This window comes from Perissodus microlepis, chromosome 23 (genome assembly GCF_051167445.1).
Source record: "Perissodus microlepis isolate ML-2025 ecotype Zambia chromosome 23, ASM5116744v1, whole genome shotgun sequence".
Lineage (NCBI taxonomy): Eukaryota > Metazoa > Chordata > Actinopteri > Cichliformes > Cichlidae > Perissodus > Perissodus microlepis.
In genome coordinates, this window is record NC_140482.1 from 39153439 (window position 1) to 39169354 (window position 15916).

Genomic DNA, 15916 nt, shown 5'->3' on the forward strand with positions numbered 1-15916 from the left:
TTTAAGGTCTCATTGGTTTCTGCATTTTCTGTGTCGTCTTGCAGTCACTGAAATGATGATAGTGAATACCATTTGAGGGAAACTCAGACTTGTCTTGCAGAGGTAAGACCTGTTTCCTTTCTTAATTCATTTTAAAACTTCTGTTTGAGTTGAAGTGTAAGGAAAGCACGTGATGAGGCGTGTACCCCGTAGTCACCCTGCTACACTCAGAGGGTGGTGGAGACTTTTAAAGGATTTCCTGATGCTTTCTGTGTTTTTGTGTTACAAACGTGAGTTTCAGCTTCGTCTCCTCTAAGTGGACGCATTTTCTTTTTCATTTATTTCTTCTGTGTAGGACCTTTTGGATCTTGGCCCAACTGAGGTAAGAGTCCAGCTGCATGCTCTGTGACTTGTGTTTAAGCTTTGCTCAGTGTTGCATGAAAGATCAAGATTATGCATGAAAGATCAAGATTATGCATGAAACAATTGATTTGGTATTTTTGGGTAATGAGCAAGCGCGACCAGTTTCAGCTTCTTTGATGTTAATGAAATTAACAATAGGTGCAATACAGGAACAACAATGACACAATCCCCGAACAGGAATGGTTTTGCAAGTGGAAGTCACCAATATTTTTCACTCCTCATTTTTTTTTTTTTTCTTTTCTTTTTTCTGACAGTTTTTTTTTCACTAGTCTTGCATTTGGTGATACCTGGACCCTACAGAGGTTGTGCAGGTAGTCCAGCTCCTTCAGGATGGCACATCAATACATACCATTGCCAGAAGGCTTGCTGTGTCTCCCAGCACAGTCTCAAGAGCATGGTGGAAATTCCAGTGACGGGCAGTTGCTCTAGGAGAGTTGGAGAGGAGCGTAGAAGGTCCTTAACCCAACAGCAGGACCGGTATTTGCTCCTTTGTGCAAGGAGGAACTGCCAGAACCCTACAAAATGACCCCCAGCTGGTTACTGGTGTGAATGTTTCTGACCAAACAATTAGACTTGGTGAGTGTGGGCTGTGGGCCCTATTTTCATTGCCTGGCACTGCTGAGCCAGATTGGCATTTGCCATATAATACCAGAGTTGGCAACCACTGGCACCCTGTGATTTTTCACAGATGAGAGCAGGTTTACGTTGAACGAAAGTGTAGCGAACATTATGTTGCCTGTAACATTGTGCAGCATGACTGGTTTGTTGGTGGGCCAGTGATGGTCTGGGGAGGCATACCCATGGAGGGGCGCACAGCTTTCCACAGATCTGTGCGCCGGATAAAATCCTTGGCCCCACTGGGTCCTGGTTTCCTCCTAGTACAACCTCATGTGGCGAGAGTAAGGAGGCAGTTCCTGGAGGATGAAAGGTTTGATACCAGTCACTGACCCCCTACACCTGAGCTAAATCCAAAAGAACACCTGTGGAACACCACGTCTCGATTCATCCAATGCTGCCAGGTCGCACCTCAGCTGTCCAGCAGCTCCGTGATGCCCTGGTCCAGATCTGGGAGGAGAGCCTCCAGGACACCATCCATCATCTCATTATGGGCATGTATACAAGCCATGTTGAGGCCATACAAATTAGTAAGTACCATTCTGAGTTACTGCAGTGACATTTCAGCAAAATGGACTAGCCTTTCACGTCAATTTTTTTACTGTAATTTTTGGGGTATGTTTGAATTGCTTTCATTTCCATCAAACAAACAAGTTCTGCAGTGAACCATTAATTCCTTTTCTCTGTCCCATTTCTTCTTCTTTTTCTCTCAGCTCTACACCTGCCTCACAGGGTGAGGAGGATATCTGTGGATTCTTTTTAGTTCTTCATCATTGGAACTGATGGAAATTCAATTGAAATCTAATGTGCTTTCAAAATGTTCCTTTAATTTTTTTTTTAACCAGTGTAAAAAATGTTTCCATACTGTTCTGGTAACCTGATAAATTCTGGGACTGACTGAGATCATTTGTCATTTTTAATAGGAAAAGACGCCACTCTCTTCAAGACGAGGACACTTGAGTGACATAAGACATTTCTTGAGGGTAATTTTTCAGCCTTTGGCTAAAATCGGTTTGACTTTTTTGTGTTAAAACCTTTCAGGAATATCAGGGCTGTGCCTCTTTATCCTTTCATGCCGTGGTCATATGAAGCATGTGTGGGTGATTTGCAGAATCTTTACTGGCAGAGTTGAGAGTAGATGTTATAATCTTTGTATTCAAAAGTTTACTGTGATCTGCAGTCGTACTGAAAGAGAATAATTCAGTGTTCAGACCAAGGACTTTGGTCTGTCAGTAAAAAAGGTGTGCAAATAACCAAAACCCAGAAATAAAAGTATTCTGACTTGCTCCTGAGCTGGAGGAGTTCAGTGATGACGTTTCTAATTTATAAACCGATCACAGTATTATACTGCATCACGTACCTGAATGGTGTTTGATAATCACTCACGTGTTATCATCAAGTTAGAGACAAATCAGGCAGGTGATTTCACTAATGAAGAAGTTCATGCTTTTCTGGGGTTTGCTGTTGTAAATATCCAGGACAAGTATAATATAAATCAAGCTGATATTTTTCCAAGTTATGGTCAATGAAAAAGGGTAAAAATGCATCTATATATGGATTGTTTCTTTATAAAATAGCCTTATTCAGTTTTTTAAAGTCTTTGTGCAGACAGGGAAGTGACTTTAACACCCTTTAATAAACCTTAAATGTTTAATTATTTGTCTCCTTTCTGAATGAAACACTGCCTGATATCCCTATCCATGACATATCCATGTTTTTGGAAAACTTGCCAAAAAATCAATTTAATCTAGAATAGAAATCTGCAAGTAAACTGAGGTAAGAAAGTTGTATGTGGTGCAGTAATTGTGCCTGCTCCAGAGTGCAATTACTTCCTGGCTTCCTGTTAGTACGTCTTGCTCTATTTCTGGTGTTTTATTTCATTGTGGGGCAATAACACCCTGACATTCAGTGATGCCTATGGTGGTGGATGTACTTCTCTCAAGCCTGCATTGGTTTTCTGTTTTAGTTGCACATGTTCAAATGGGGGAGAATAAAGATCTGCACTTGCAGATCTGAACAATATTTTTTCCACCATGAATTCAGTTTGTTTCTGTTTAATACCTCTAGGGGGCAGCATCAGCTTGCTTCTTGTGAGCTTTGAGCCGTTTCAGTGGTCTGCGCAAACCTGAGGGAGATTTTTGTTTTTAAATAACTGATTTTTTTGGTCTTTTTCCTTCTTGTTCTTCTTATCTTTTGACATGTTTTTTCTACCTTTCTTGGAGGCACTTTGCATCCTTGAGAGTAATCTGTGCCATATTCAATATTTCATACATCATCTGGTCCTTTCCCTTTTTCTCATCAACCAGCGCGCCTGTTGAAATGGACTGTGTAGCTGACATGCTCTACCCTTATATTCTCTTCCTACGCTTGAGTTATATGGTTTATTATCTCCACGCTATGCTTTCTGGTAGAGTTGACCCACATTTGGCTGTCTGTAATATGCTGCTTGAAAATGAAAATCATGAATCTGAAATGCCATGCGGGAGCTTTCAGCTGACAAAAATGTCGATCAATAATAGAGTAGTGCACACAGGAGTATACTTTCCCCATTTATGTGCTAACGCTCTCCCATGCTCCTAGATCGCGAGATGTCCTCTGACGGTGATACACCATTTTTTCTGCCGAGCCGATCAGATGTGTTTCCTGTGGCGACGGGTATGACCTTTTGCCCTGCGTCCACCCAATCAAAATGCCAGTTCAGTGGACCAGAAAAAGCAAGACACCCAAATGGTCCTGGCATTTTCAGAATTGCTTCTCAGTCTGTGGTTTCCTTCATGCTCTGCACATGGATGTTGGTCTCGAAGGATAACGCTGTGCTTAAAACCAGGCTGCTGAGCAGGAGCTGGATGCCATGAACAGTGGCTCTGGTTTCACGCTGTGACCCCGAGCCACGTGCGTTACTCAGTTGCTCTGCTCCAACTGGCAGGCATCTGAGCTCGAGCCGTCTGTGACCTGCAGAAAGATGGACAGCCTGGAGGAGGTGACGAAATGTGAGATGAGAGGGAGAGGATAGAGAGTTGGTTATTGGGATGCTATGTCTGTGCATAAGGCGGCAGAAGCTGTCTGTAGGGTGGAAAGAGGCTGGCAGGAGGGAAGAAAGATGGATGACGACAATAAAGAGTGGGCCGCTTAATCTTATTTCTGTTACAAGAGAGACCTGCGACCAGAAACCATAACAAGAACGTGATTAGCAGGAAGAAGAGGACAATAACAAAAACAAGTATTAAAACAACATTAAGAAATGCTAAAATCTCACAGAGGAAATAACAAATCTAATCTATGGTATCTGAAGCCAGTTCTACTGAAGGTAGTGCAGCATCTTATGTTAATCTTCTCGATCCTGATTTACATAGTATGAGAGATGGCTTGAAAGCTTTTACAGCAGAGCTTTTATGAATTAATAACGGGGAATGGCTGTTTTTCTTCTTCAGTGAAAAGGAGGTCTGTGCAACCTTTTCACGCAAAGAACAGCGATGAAGCATACCGCACTATTGCGTGTCTGCTGTGGTGTTGCTTGGCCAGCATGACACTAATGGGTTGCCATACATGCTAAGAGTAAACACACACTTAAAGCGATGACGGAACAAGCGAGTCTACGAGGAGGAGCACTGAACCTCCTGCAGAGCTTTGGTGCAGCTTTCTGTGTACCAGCTCCAACTTCTCCCTCCCGTCTTTCTAGGAAGCCAGTCGAGCGTCAGCAGAGAGGATGCCACAGTGTTGAAACACACTCGGGGGTTTGTCCTTTAGTCACAGCCTCGGCGGTACATCTGTCCAGCCGCAGAGAGAACAAGCAAACACGATCACACTGACTCAGCTCTGTATTATTCAGTGGGGCAGGCCACTTTGGTACAGTCAGGTTTGTAATAGCTTCAGTGTTTTCTGACAGAGTTGTAGGGTTCAGCCCCTTAATGAGAGCAGAACAGACACATTAACCTTTTCTCAGTAGATTCTCCGCCGCTGGTGTATTGATCTCATTATTTTGTAGAGGAAGCTGTTCGCAGTGTGAGGCTGGAGTTGTGCACAGAGTATAGTAGCACGTTCAGAAGAGGTAGTTTCAGTTTTAATGAGCCTCGTTTTCTATTACATTTTTAAAGTAATATATTCACATTTTAATTCATGTTGTAGTGTCCAAACCTTGGTTACCTGATTAGAATGTGGACAGAAAATGTGATAATTGGTTAATCATTTAAATAAACTCTGAAGCCAGATGGTGCAGACATGTAGTTTGGTTTATAAACAGACATGAGTTCTTAGAAAGAAAATAAATCGAAAGTAGTTTAAGGCTCTGACGCTCTCCGTTACGCACCTACTAAACTGACAGCCTCCCACTGTAATACGGGCTTTGCTTAAAGAGGCATCAAGTGTCTCTATGGTGATCAGGCAGCTCTGGCAGGCAGTGGATGAGGGTTCAAATGTGTCTTTGCAATCTATATGGTAAGTGCCCCCTCCAGATTGCATCAGCCGGTGACCCCTGGCTGGACCTCCTAAGACGAGATGTATAATTATGTCCACTCCGCCACTGGAGTAGGAAAGGCGGTTTCTTGCACCCGTGTTTCAAAAGGATTCCGCAATATTTGAATTCAAATGTCACGACATGTTGAGTTTTTTTTTTTTTTTTTTTTTAAATCAATTCTGATTTTAAAACAAAAACACCTGCACAACTCCGATTACACACATTTTATGAGGCATTGAATCCTTGCAGGGGGATTAATGTGCGTCATCCACTCCAAAACGATTCAATACAATATCTGATGATGCCCTCGGCCTTTTATCAGCTGCCATGCAAAGGTTGCATGTTTTTTTTATTGTATCCGTTGTTTACTAAACTATTGATTGCCGTCACCCTCAACTATACCTATACTATATTACACCAGGTAAAAATGACCTGCAATTTGAGGAAGCGCTTCGACGGCTAGTAAGATCCATTTTACTTCATATCTGCTGAACTCGGTCTGCAAAGCATCTGCTGTTGTGTCCTCAGTGTCACCGTGAACTTGTTGACATGCTAATGTTTGGCTGCTTCTCATCAGCACAATAAGAACCAACATTGCAAGAGAATTTAGTCTAATTATTATTATTATTATTATTATTCCTTTTTCTGAGTTTGTTGAAGAGAAATAATGTACCCATGACAGGCTACGGAGAACCTTTTATGCACTTTGAACTCAGCGCGGAGTTCAAATATAGCTGTTAGTTTACTGTAGAGCGCCTGTTTCCCCTCAGTGAGCTCCCAATTAGTTATGACAAGAAGGGCAACACGACCCATAGCAATCAAGCTCGTTTTCCATGCGCCTGAGGCACAGACAGGCAGAGATGCTGACACCTATTCCAGGTCTGCGCGCGGTAAATGTTGGCTAATCACTTGTTTGCAAAGCGGTTGTCAGAGTCACCAGACACGGACACTCTCCATCTGCACATTTCTAAGTTGGCGAGCCAGTCTAGTGTTGCTGCCTATTTACTGATCTCTGATAAAGCAGCAGCAGCCGTAGCCCTCTCAGTCCACGGGCTGTATGGCACTTGACTCAAAACCAGGCAATCTGGACAAATAAAGTGCCTTTTGTGCTGCAGATCAATGAAGTCAGCCCTATTTTAGACAAATGTATTTGTTGCCATAGCAAAGTTTCCAGGGAGACCAATAGGTCGGGTTAAACGCGAAGAGAGAGAGACACACACAAAAAAGAAGAGTTAAAAAAAAGGTCAGTCTAAAGTTAATTGGACCAGCACACAGTTGCATATGCTCCACGTTCCATTGTCTGCTTGTGCTTTTTTCTGGTCAAACAGCCCCATGTGCATATCTATCTCTATAGATATAGAGATAGATTTGGATATATGCAGAGAGAGAGAGAGAATGAATGATTGGAACATAAAACCTCAGTGCTGTGCGCAAAGGTTAAAAAGAAAACCCCGGCAGTTAACTGCAGTGACTCTTGGGGACTCATGTAAACCCAACCTGTATGATTCCTTTCCTCACAGGAGCAACTGGTGTTCTTTCTAGCTGGTTCTGCGGAAACGCATAGTTTGATCTTATTGGTCAGCTGCATCTGTGTGCCATCTATAAAACGCACCACAGGCGCTCCGGAGCCGAGACCGTCTGAGGGCGCAGAGTAGCGCCACGGAGCGCACAGACTTATCCGAGGTGTGTGTGAGAGAGAGGGGAAAAAAGCACACCTGTTACTGAAGAAACGAAAGCAAAGTGAAAAAAAGAGGACTGCGTCTTCCTCTGTATTGCTGTAAGTATCATAATTTTATTACATAGCGCAGATATCAACATTATTGAGCTTTTCGAAGCAGACCAGAGGAAACATGCAGGCACCTGTTGAACTGTCTTTTCATTACTGAGTTTTTCTCTTAAAAAAACGCGTTGATGTGATCGTTCAATGTCGAAACGTATCGAATATCTATATGCAGGAGCGTTATTAATGCATTTGGTAAAATAATTTATATTTGTGAGCTTTTCTTTTTCGCCAATGTGTCGTCTTCCCGGAACTGAAATTAAATTAGATTAAAGCATAAGTGCAAATTAAAAGTTTCCAGTTACATCATTAGGAAGAGTTTCTAAATCAAAGAATGCACTTTTAAATTTTGCTCATTAAAACGTGACCGTGCGATCGGAAGTCGAGAAGTAAATCCTTTGTTGCTGATTTATCCGCAGACTGATTGCGTTAGTCCGTAAAGACACTCTGTTATCTAAAAACTACACAAAGACTTTATTTCATGTGTTGGAGATTTAATGTAGCTGGATTTATTTTATTTTTTTAGTAATGCTCTGTCATTTGTCCGTTCAAAGGATTCTCTCCTATTGTTTATAAGCCTAGAAAACCTTTTTAAAGAAGGGTTTGTCCGTATGTTCGACACTAAACAGAAAGTTAAGCTCAGGTTCAGTGTGATAACGCTATAATATTTCCTGTTTACTCAAGTCTTATTCCTGTAAACGCCTGCGGTCCTAATCACAGACTGCGTTTCAGCGCGAAAGCACTCAGGTGATATTTTTATCCCTCTTCTCCCCGTGGAGTGACGCTCTGATCGTTTAACCCCCGCCCCCCTTCTCCCTCTCCCCGCCCACCCATGTGTGTTATTAATTGCAGACACACCTGACTGCACCTACTCCACACATCCCACTTTCCAGTGGGGACCATGTGGGTTCTGGATAAGATCCGCGGGTCGGTGGAGAGTGGTGTTCTGCGACAGGGGGAGAACGGGGACAAGAAGGGTGGCACCCCGACCTACAGCAACGTCCTCACCCCCGACAGGATCCCAGATTTTTTCATTCCTCCGAAGTTGGTGAGCTGCCCCCCAGAGCCCGAGATTCCCGCCGTAAAGCCCAAAGAAGGCCTGCACCCGTCCACTTCTGAGCACACCATCGGTAGTGGGAAGATCAGCAGTCCGAGAAGCCCACGTCTGGTAGCCAAGATTGCAGGAGACACCAAGAACTTGCTGAGAGCTGCAAACCGCCACATTATACAGATAGAGAGTGCTGATGATGTGGTGGCTGGAGACACTAACGCAGACCCCCAGTCGCAGACTGCAATGTCTCTGCCTTATGTCCCCAAGACCCAGACGTCCTACGGGTTTGCTACCTTGAAGGAAAGCCCCCACACGCGCCGTAAAGAGTCGCTTTTCCACTGTGAGCTCACCAGCCCCATCACCTCCCCAAATACGCAGAGGAAGACTCCGGGCAGAAGCAGCGACACGGGAAACCACCTGAATCCAGCTGACTTTAACACCTCTCACATGAATCCCTACCGATACTTCAGCGGCGGAGAGAGCGACACCTGCTCCTCAGCGGAGTCCTCCCCTTTCAGCTCCCCTCTGCTCTCTCGCTCCGCGTCCCTGCTCAAGATCTTCACCCATGAGACGCAGGCCAAAGTGGTGAAAGCCAAGCGGACTTTCGCGCGCCACAGCTCCCTCTCCACCGACGAGTGCAGCTCGGCCGAGCCCAGCCCCAACGTCCAGCGACGGCTCCACGTCCCCACCTATCACGGCGGCGCTGGAGCTTCGGACCACGGCGTCCATCAGGAGCACACCATCAACCTGCACAAAGGCGGGACAGTGCGGATCAGCGTCAACTACGACTCCAGCACCTCCCGCCTTCTCATCCGCGTCCTGGCGGCGGAGAGTCTGTACGACAAGCACTTCGACATGAAGAGCATCAACTGCTGCGTGTCTGTCTACCTGAACCCCGGCAAGCTGCAGAAGCAAAGGAGCAACATCATCAAGAACAGCCGCAACCCGGTCTTTAACGAGGACTTCTTCTTCGACTCCATAAGTTCGACTCAGGTGAAGAGCCTCTCCGTGAAGTTCAAGGTGGTGAACAAAGGCACCAGCCTCAAGAGGGACACATTGCTGGGAGAGCGAGAGGTGCCTCTGGGGAAGTTGCTCTCAGGGGTTTAAAGCTCCAGGAACTGAAGGTCAAAGGGGGGCAAAGAGCGAGGATACAGATTAAACTTAAATTAGATGTTTGCACTGGTTTCTATGTTTTATTTATTCTAACAGTGACCATAAAGACAAAGGGAGACGACAGGGAAGGACCTCCAAGAATGAAAACCAATCCCATAAGGAACATCAGCTTTAATAAATCTAAATAAACACTAAGAGCACTAAATAACCCAGATGTAGCCTATATGTGGACACCTCAAGGATTTATCATCCCTAAGCTCTGCCTAACTCCCTCTCCCATTAATGAACACTCATTAAACCAAGCTGGGCTGAACAGCAACGGTTGAATTTGACACATGAAAGGTTTTCTTTCTGGCCGGGTCTCCCAGCCAGCTCCGGTTCAAAGGTTGGAGGACACCTGTGCTTCACTGCGCTCATCTGTGCGTGCCACGGTTTTATTATTGTAATGTGGCAGAAATCCGCAGCAGCACTGGATGCGATTCCCCATCTCGCCATGTGCTGCACGGGCACAGAGATGCTTTTGTGAAACGGTGGGAGCTTTGAAGTGGCACTAGAGCCTGATGTGCAAATGACCCTTTGATCCCAGTTGCCAGAGCAGCCCACATTTACATGCCCATCAAAAAGTACAATTATAACACGATTGATCTTGTAAGAAACACTAAAGTCTATGTTATAACGATACAATTAAGGATAACTGAACATTACAGAACATTTACAAATGTGGAGAAACGATGTCTGTAGAGTTTATAACCACCCGTGTTTAATCCTTTCCTTCAGCATCAAACATTTTAAAGAAAGCATTTGTCGCTGTCTTTTTGACACGTCATTGAACAAAACAGAGCAAAACCACCTGTATTCTTACAAGCATGCAAAATATGAAAAATAGCCTAGGTGTAAACAAATCATTTCTCATCTACTTTGATTGCAGAGCAACATTCGGACACTATTCATGAAAAAAAATCTTATGTTAGAAGCAGATTTCTTCACCTTAAAATATTCCTAAAGCTTAATTATAGACAGAAATGACTTGTTAAAATGAGATTTTCATTAGTGAGCAGTAATGTTTTTGGATTTTAATATTTTTAATAGCCCCCAGTCATGTCTGTAACGGTATGAAACACAGCTATGAGTTAATGAAAGTGGAGCAGCAAGGGAAACTGGTTGCAGTATATTTGATATACATATTTATCTGGTTGATGAAATCCTTATACTGTGATGAAATAGCAGTGTGGGCACTCCAGTTAATAACAGCCCGTCAACATGCAGTCAAGTCCAGTGTGGGCACCTTGATTAAACATCGACATCGACTCCAAGGCCAGTTGATAAAACCCTATTCTGAACTACAAGATAAAAACGCAGGCAAATACTCAAATGGTCTTTCCCTCATTTAAAATTTCATTCCAGGTCGCTTCACTCTTCATTGTTTACTCCAAATCTCAACAGATATGAAAAAAAGTACTCGTTTTAAATATAGTAGCATGTAAAGGACATTTTCTAGTTTGATTATTACAAGTGAGTGTAAGGTTTACACTGGACAAAGTGCTGATTTACTGTTTGCAGCAGGACAAGAAAGTCGACTTTTTAATTTTTAAATTTATGCAACAACACAGTACTGTCCAATAGTCACCCCTCATTTCTTTATCCTTTTAAGGAAAATGGGAAATAAGTGCAGCGATTTGTTAAAATGTGCAAACATACGTGGAAAAACAGTATACGAGGCAAAAACTGAGTGTGTGCAATTCTAAGGAGCTTAAAAGTCAATATTTGCTATGAACACTTTATATTCATCAACACAGCTGGAACTCTCAAAGGCAAGCTTTCTGGTAATTTCTTTAAGTGGTCTTCAGGAATAGTTCTTCAGGAATAGTTCTCCAGGACATTCAAAGCTCTTCTTTGGATGTTGACTGATCCCACTCTGCTTCAATAATTCTGATCTGGGCTCTGGAGCGGCCAACCCATGACTGATAGTACAGCTTAATTTTCTACCCGAGTATGCTTTTACTGCATTGTTGGTGTATTTGGGATCACTGTCATGTAGAAAAATGAAGCTCTTGACGATCAGATGCTTTCCAGATAGTACTGTACGGTGGATTAAAACCTAGTGGTAATTTTCTGTGTTCACATTTCCATCATTTTTGACAAGATCCTAGTTAAAACGTAGCCCCGTATCCGTACATGCCCAGTAGGACAGTATGCCTTTCAACTAAAAAAGATGTGAGCAAACGATGCGTTTGTGTGATCAGCCGCTAGTAACAAAGTACCAAAATATACTTCGGTTCATTTCTAAATTGTCTTTTATGTGTAGACACATAGGTCAGTGGCTTAACAGACTCTGAAAATGGTCAGGTACAAGGACTGGACTGAAGATGAGTGAAAAAGCTGCCGAAGGAAAACTGTTGCTCAAGGCCACCTTAAAAATGACAAGAAAGCCTGTCTCCTTGGGAGCAAATGAATAAAGAGATGAAGGGTGGATTGAGACTTTTGCACTGTACTGTACATTTGCCTTGTTGGCAGTAGACAAACGATCATACCATTGTGCATTGTGTAACTTTATTCAATGTCTCATTTGAGCAGATTAGAAAACTCGTGTCACAGCAAGTACCAGCTGCACAGTGTGAACATGGCGCTGGTCTTTGCATGATGTGTGCAAGTATTAATTAAACCCTAAAGCCTTACACTGTGGGTGTACGTGAGTGTGTGTGTGTTTTGAGCCTGATCTCTTTTCTTTTTCCTTTTTTCGTCCAGAGTTGTTAATTTTCTATGTCGTATTTTGTAAACTGAATGCTTTGAAACGACTCTTCGATGTATGTCGGGTTTGTATTGTGTATATACACTTGTCAGTGAAATGCTAATTATGCACCAGCGAGTGAGAAGTGCTTATGACAGACATTTTCAGATATACAGTTTCATCTTCAATGAAGTCCGATGGGGAGGAAGCAGACGTGTCAGGAAAGAGACGTCGAGAGAACAACCTTGTGTGCTTTAACGGGAGCAGCCGTCCTGTCTTCTGTTGCTGTTCTCTGTCGTCCTTCTGAAGAATTAGAAGAAATTGGAAGTGATTGCAGCCTCGAGTGCCCAGCAGAGGAGAGCGACTTCACAAAGAAAATAAGTCAGAGACATCAGACTGATGCAAATTACTGAGAGTTCCTCACACGTCCACCCAAAGCTTCGTTTAATTATACGAGGACCGCTCTCACCTGGTGTTCGTAGCTCACTTGTAGCACCACTATCGTTGTGCTTCATATACAGTGACTCTGTTGGGTGGTTTGTTATGGCGTGAAACTCTGTGATCTGTTGCAATCCCTGCTGCATACTTGTGTGCAACATACAGTGCCTGCTTGTAGACTTTGTTGTTGTTTCTTTTACTCAAACTTCCAAATTGTTTGGTTGTCGATGTTTCTTTTGCATGCCTAAAATGTTCCAGTAGTTTCAGTTCTAAATCTCAGTGGATTCTTATTGTGCTGTTGTGGCTCTCCTTGTGCTATAGGTGAGGATTTCCTGCAGACACTAATGTGTATATAAAAATGAAGCTAATATATGGAGGATGTGTTTGAGTGTGTTCAATTTTTATAACTGTTTTCATGTGGTTTATCTTTTAATAGAGTTGAAAACAATGCCTTTATCTGGTATTTCTGCTTGGATGGGCTGTGCTGTTCTCGGTTAATATGTCACAGGTTCATATTCTGCAAATTGTGAGATAGACCCTCATCAGTACATACATCTTGTAACTTAAATAAATTTATCACAATGAATGCAAACCAAAGTACGAACTGGAGTTTTAAAAGTTTTTCTGAAGAATATTTTACCCGAATCTTTTATTATTCACATCTGACTCGCTTCATTTTCTTGTCAGCTTTTGGATGATATTTTGAACTGAAATCGCAAGGAGTAGGGGTAGTGATGGTGCATGAGTGTAAATACCTGGGGTCAGTCATCCAAAGCAATGAACGGTGCACAAGAAAGGGGAAGAAGAGAGTGGAGCTGGGGTGGAAATGGTGGAGACGAGTGGTTTATAAGATGGTAGCGAGTCTGGTCTAACAAAAAGACAAGCGGCAGAGGTGGCAGAGTTGAAGATTTTCATTAGGAGTAACCAGAATGGACAGGATTAGTAATGAGTATAGCAGAGGGTTGAGCAGTTTGGACATGAGCAGAGGAGGGATAGTGGATATTGTGGACAATGGATGTTGAGTATGGAACTGCTGGGCAGGAGGAAAAGAGGAAGATGCAAAGGAGATTTGTGGATGTAGTAAAGGAGAAGCAGAAAGATGATGTGACAGAGCCAGAGATAAGGTGAGATGGAGGCAGATGATCTGCGATGGGGACCCCTAAAGACAGCAAGAGATGAGGCCAACAGGACTCGAGTTATTCATCTTAACTTTGACATTCTGGGAAAATGTCAGACCACTGTTTGAATTCTTCCTTGATGTCACAACTTAGCAGTTAACCACCAGGAAAGAGCTAGCTGATGATGGAGCTTGAAAAAAACAACAGTAATAAGCTCGAACACATCATACGTACCAGATGTTACGACAGTTTACCCAGCAGCTGTCAGGGTATTAAACTACAGCATCTCTAATCGCCACTGCGCCTGTGCAGCTAACCTTTATTACATCAGCAGAGGAATTACCAGAATCAACTTACTACAATTAACTTTCCCATTATCCACCCTGCTGTTGTGGTGGAAATCAGTCTGTATATTTCTGCCCTCAATAGCTGTTTAATTAGACAGAGGCCAGAGAGGCCTGACTGATGACATTTAAAATGAGAATTGAGAAAAGTGTCAATACCTGTGTGTGTGTGTGAGAGAGAGAGAGTGAGAGACTGAGCTGAATATTATACTGACGCTGGCTTTGGTCACACTTCTTGCTAAGATTTGCTTTAAAAATATGCTGTATATATATATTTTATTTTAAATACACTGTGTTTCTCAAGTCTTCCTGTCTTGACAGGTTTGCTCTGAAAAATGCAGCTGCAAAGTGCCGGTCCGTTACTTGATATCGAATTCCTTCATTTCTCTGGTGGAAGTTGGTTTCCATGTGCAGTTGTTGTTCTTGTTGTGTTTCTGGACCTGTGCAGGTAGAGATTTTTATACTGTGATGCTTCAGCCACTTACAGATGTTCTCCAGTTGCTGTGTTAATGGGTGTGAAAAACTTTAATTAAAAGTGAAATTCAATGAATTCTCCTTCTTATCTTCTTATTGGTTTGATGTTAATGAGTGCACCGACTTCAGGTGATATTTGAGCATGGGCTGAGGTTCTTGATCAATAAAACCTCAACTCTAGTTGCAGTAGATGTAGTAAATGTTCATACATTTGTACAGACCTTTTATTTGCAAGGTGCATGTGACTGGAAGAATGAAAGCATCCATACGGTCCTGAAGTTTTCCCTCAAAGTAAATGCTCTGGCAGAAAGGCATGTGCCCAACTCTCCTGCTTTCTCAAAGTAATCCCAATTTTCCTCCTTAAAATCCCACATCCCTGAGTTCAAGCCTCCTTATTTGCTCAGTTCTTGCCCTGTTTGCCTCTTCTTAATGATTCTGAATGAGCAATATGTGAAGGCATAGGGTATATATAGAAAGAGACATTAAACCTCTTATCTCTAACGTGTTGTCTGTAATTGCAGCGTAAAAATACTGCACAATCTTTCCATCTTCATTATCCTCGGGGAGGAGTCAGTCTTGGATTTGTTCGTTTGGAGAGGAAGCACGTGGGAAACATTCGGAGACATGAGCTGTTACGTACGCCGGTAATAAGTGATGCTAATGTCACATTTGTGTTCCTCTGCATGCTTAGTGGTCGCTTGTTGTGATGAACCCAAAGTGAATGAGTCAATAGACAAATCTACAGCTGCCCTCAGCTCTACAAATAGTTTTCTGTCATTAATTAATTTATTTTTTACATTTGGCGGGATGGTTTTAGAAGTTTCTGTTCACCCCAAGTGGTGAAAGTTGGCAAAAGTGAAGCAAAGGTTGAATCTTATGTGATGAGTGAAGTGAGAACATATCATCAAAAGTACCCTGAGAAACTGAAGGAAGAAGTCAGCGAATCTTCTGAGGACCAAGGCAACTTTCATGGTAATTAATGATGTAGAGCAGGAGTGCTCCAACCACCACACTCTGCTAGATGCCATAAATAAGGAGGTCTGCACTGTAAGAACTGTTAATTCTTTCCTATAATTAAGTCAATAATTGCAGAGAGGTTTCAGCATTAACAGTAAATCAAAGTGTCTGTTACAAAACTGGGGAAAAAAGCGTGCAGGTGTTATAGGTCTTTACCACAGAGCTGTGAGAGAATGATTGCTGCAATGAAACGTTTGTACTTTAATAAACTTAAATGAATTTGTTTAGGTTCGTGTCATTTAAAAAATTTGACTGACGTATAAACTGCTATTTCTGAGTGTTTATAAAAATAAATAAATGCAAATTTATATTGCCTAATTTAAAAAAAAAAAAACGCCCAACCTGGCAACCTTATGACACAATGCTTAGCTAATGGCTAACAT

General features: G+C 42.6%; 1 protein-coding gene across 1 annotated transcript; it reads left to right on the forward strand.

Annotated features, from left to right (window-relative positions):
- Positions 1–26: 26 nt before the first annotated feature.
- Positions 27–14592, forward strand: LOC146362131 (C2 calcium-dependent domain-containing protein 4C). The gene is made up of 4 exons (XM_084921139.1): positions 27–1547; positions 1731–2000; positions 6991–7247; positions 8103–14592. The coding sequence occupies exon 4, from the start codon at positions 8152–8154 to the stop codon at positions 9406–9408; it is 1257 nt and encodes a 418-aa protein (XP_084777265.1). The 5' UTR covers positions 27–1547; positions 1731–2000; positions 6991–7247; positions 8103–8151; the 3' UTR covers positions 9409–14592.
- The last annotated feature ends 1324 nt before the right edge of the window (positions 14593–15916 follow it).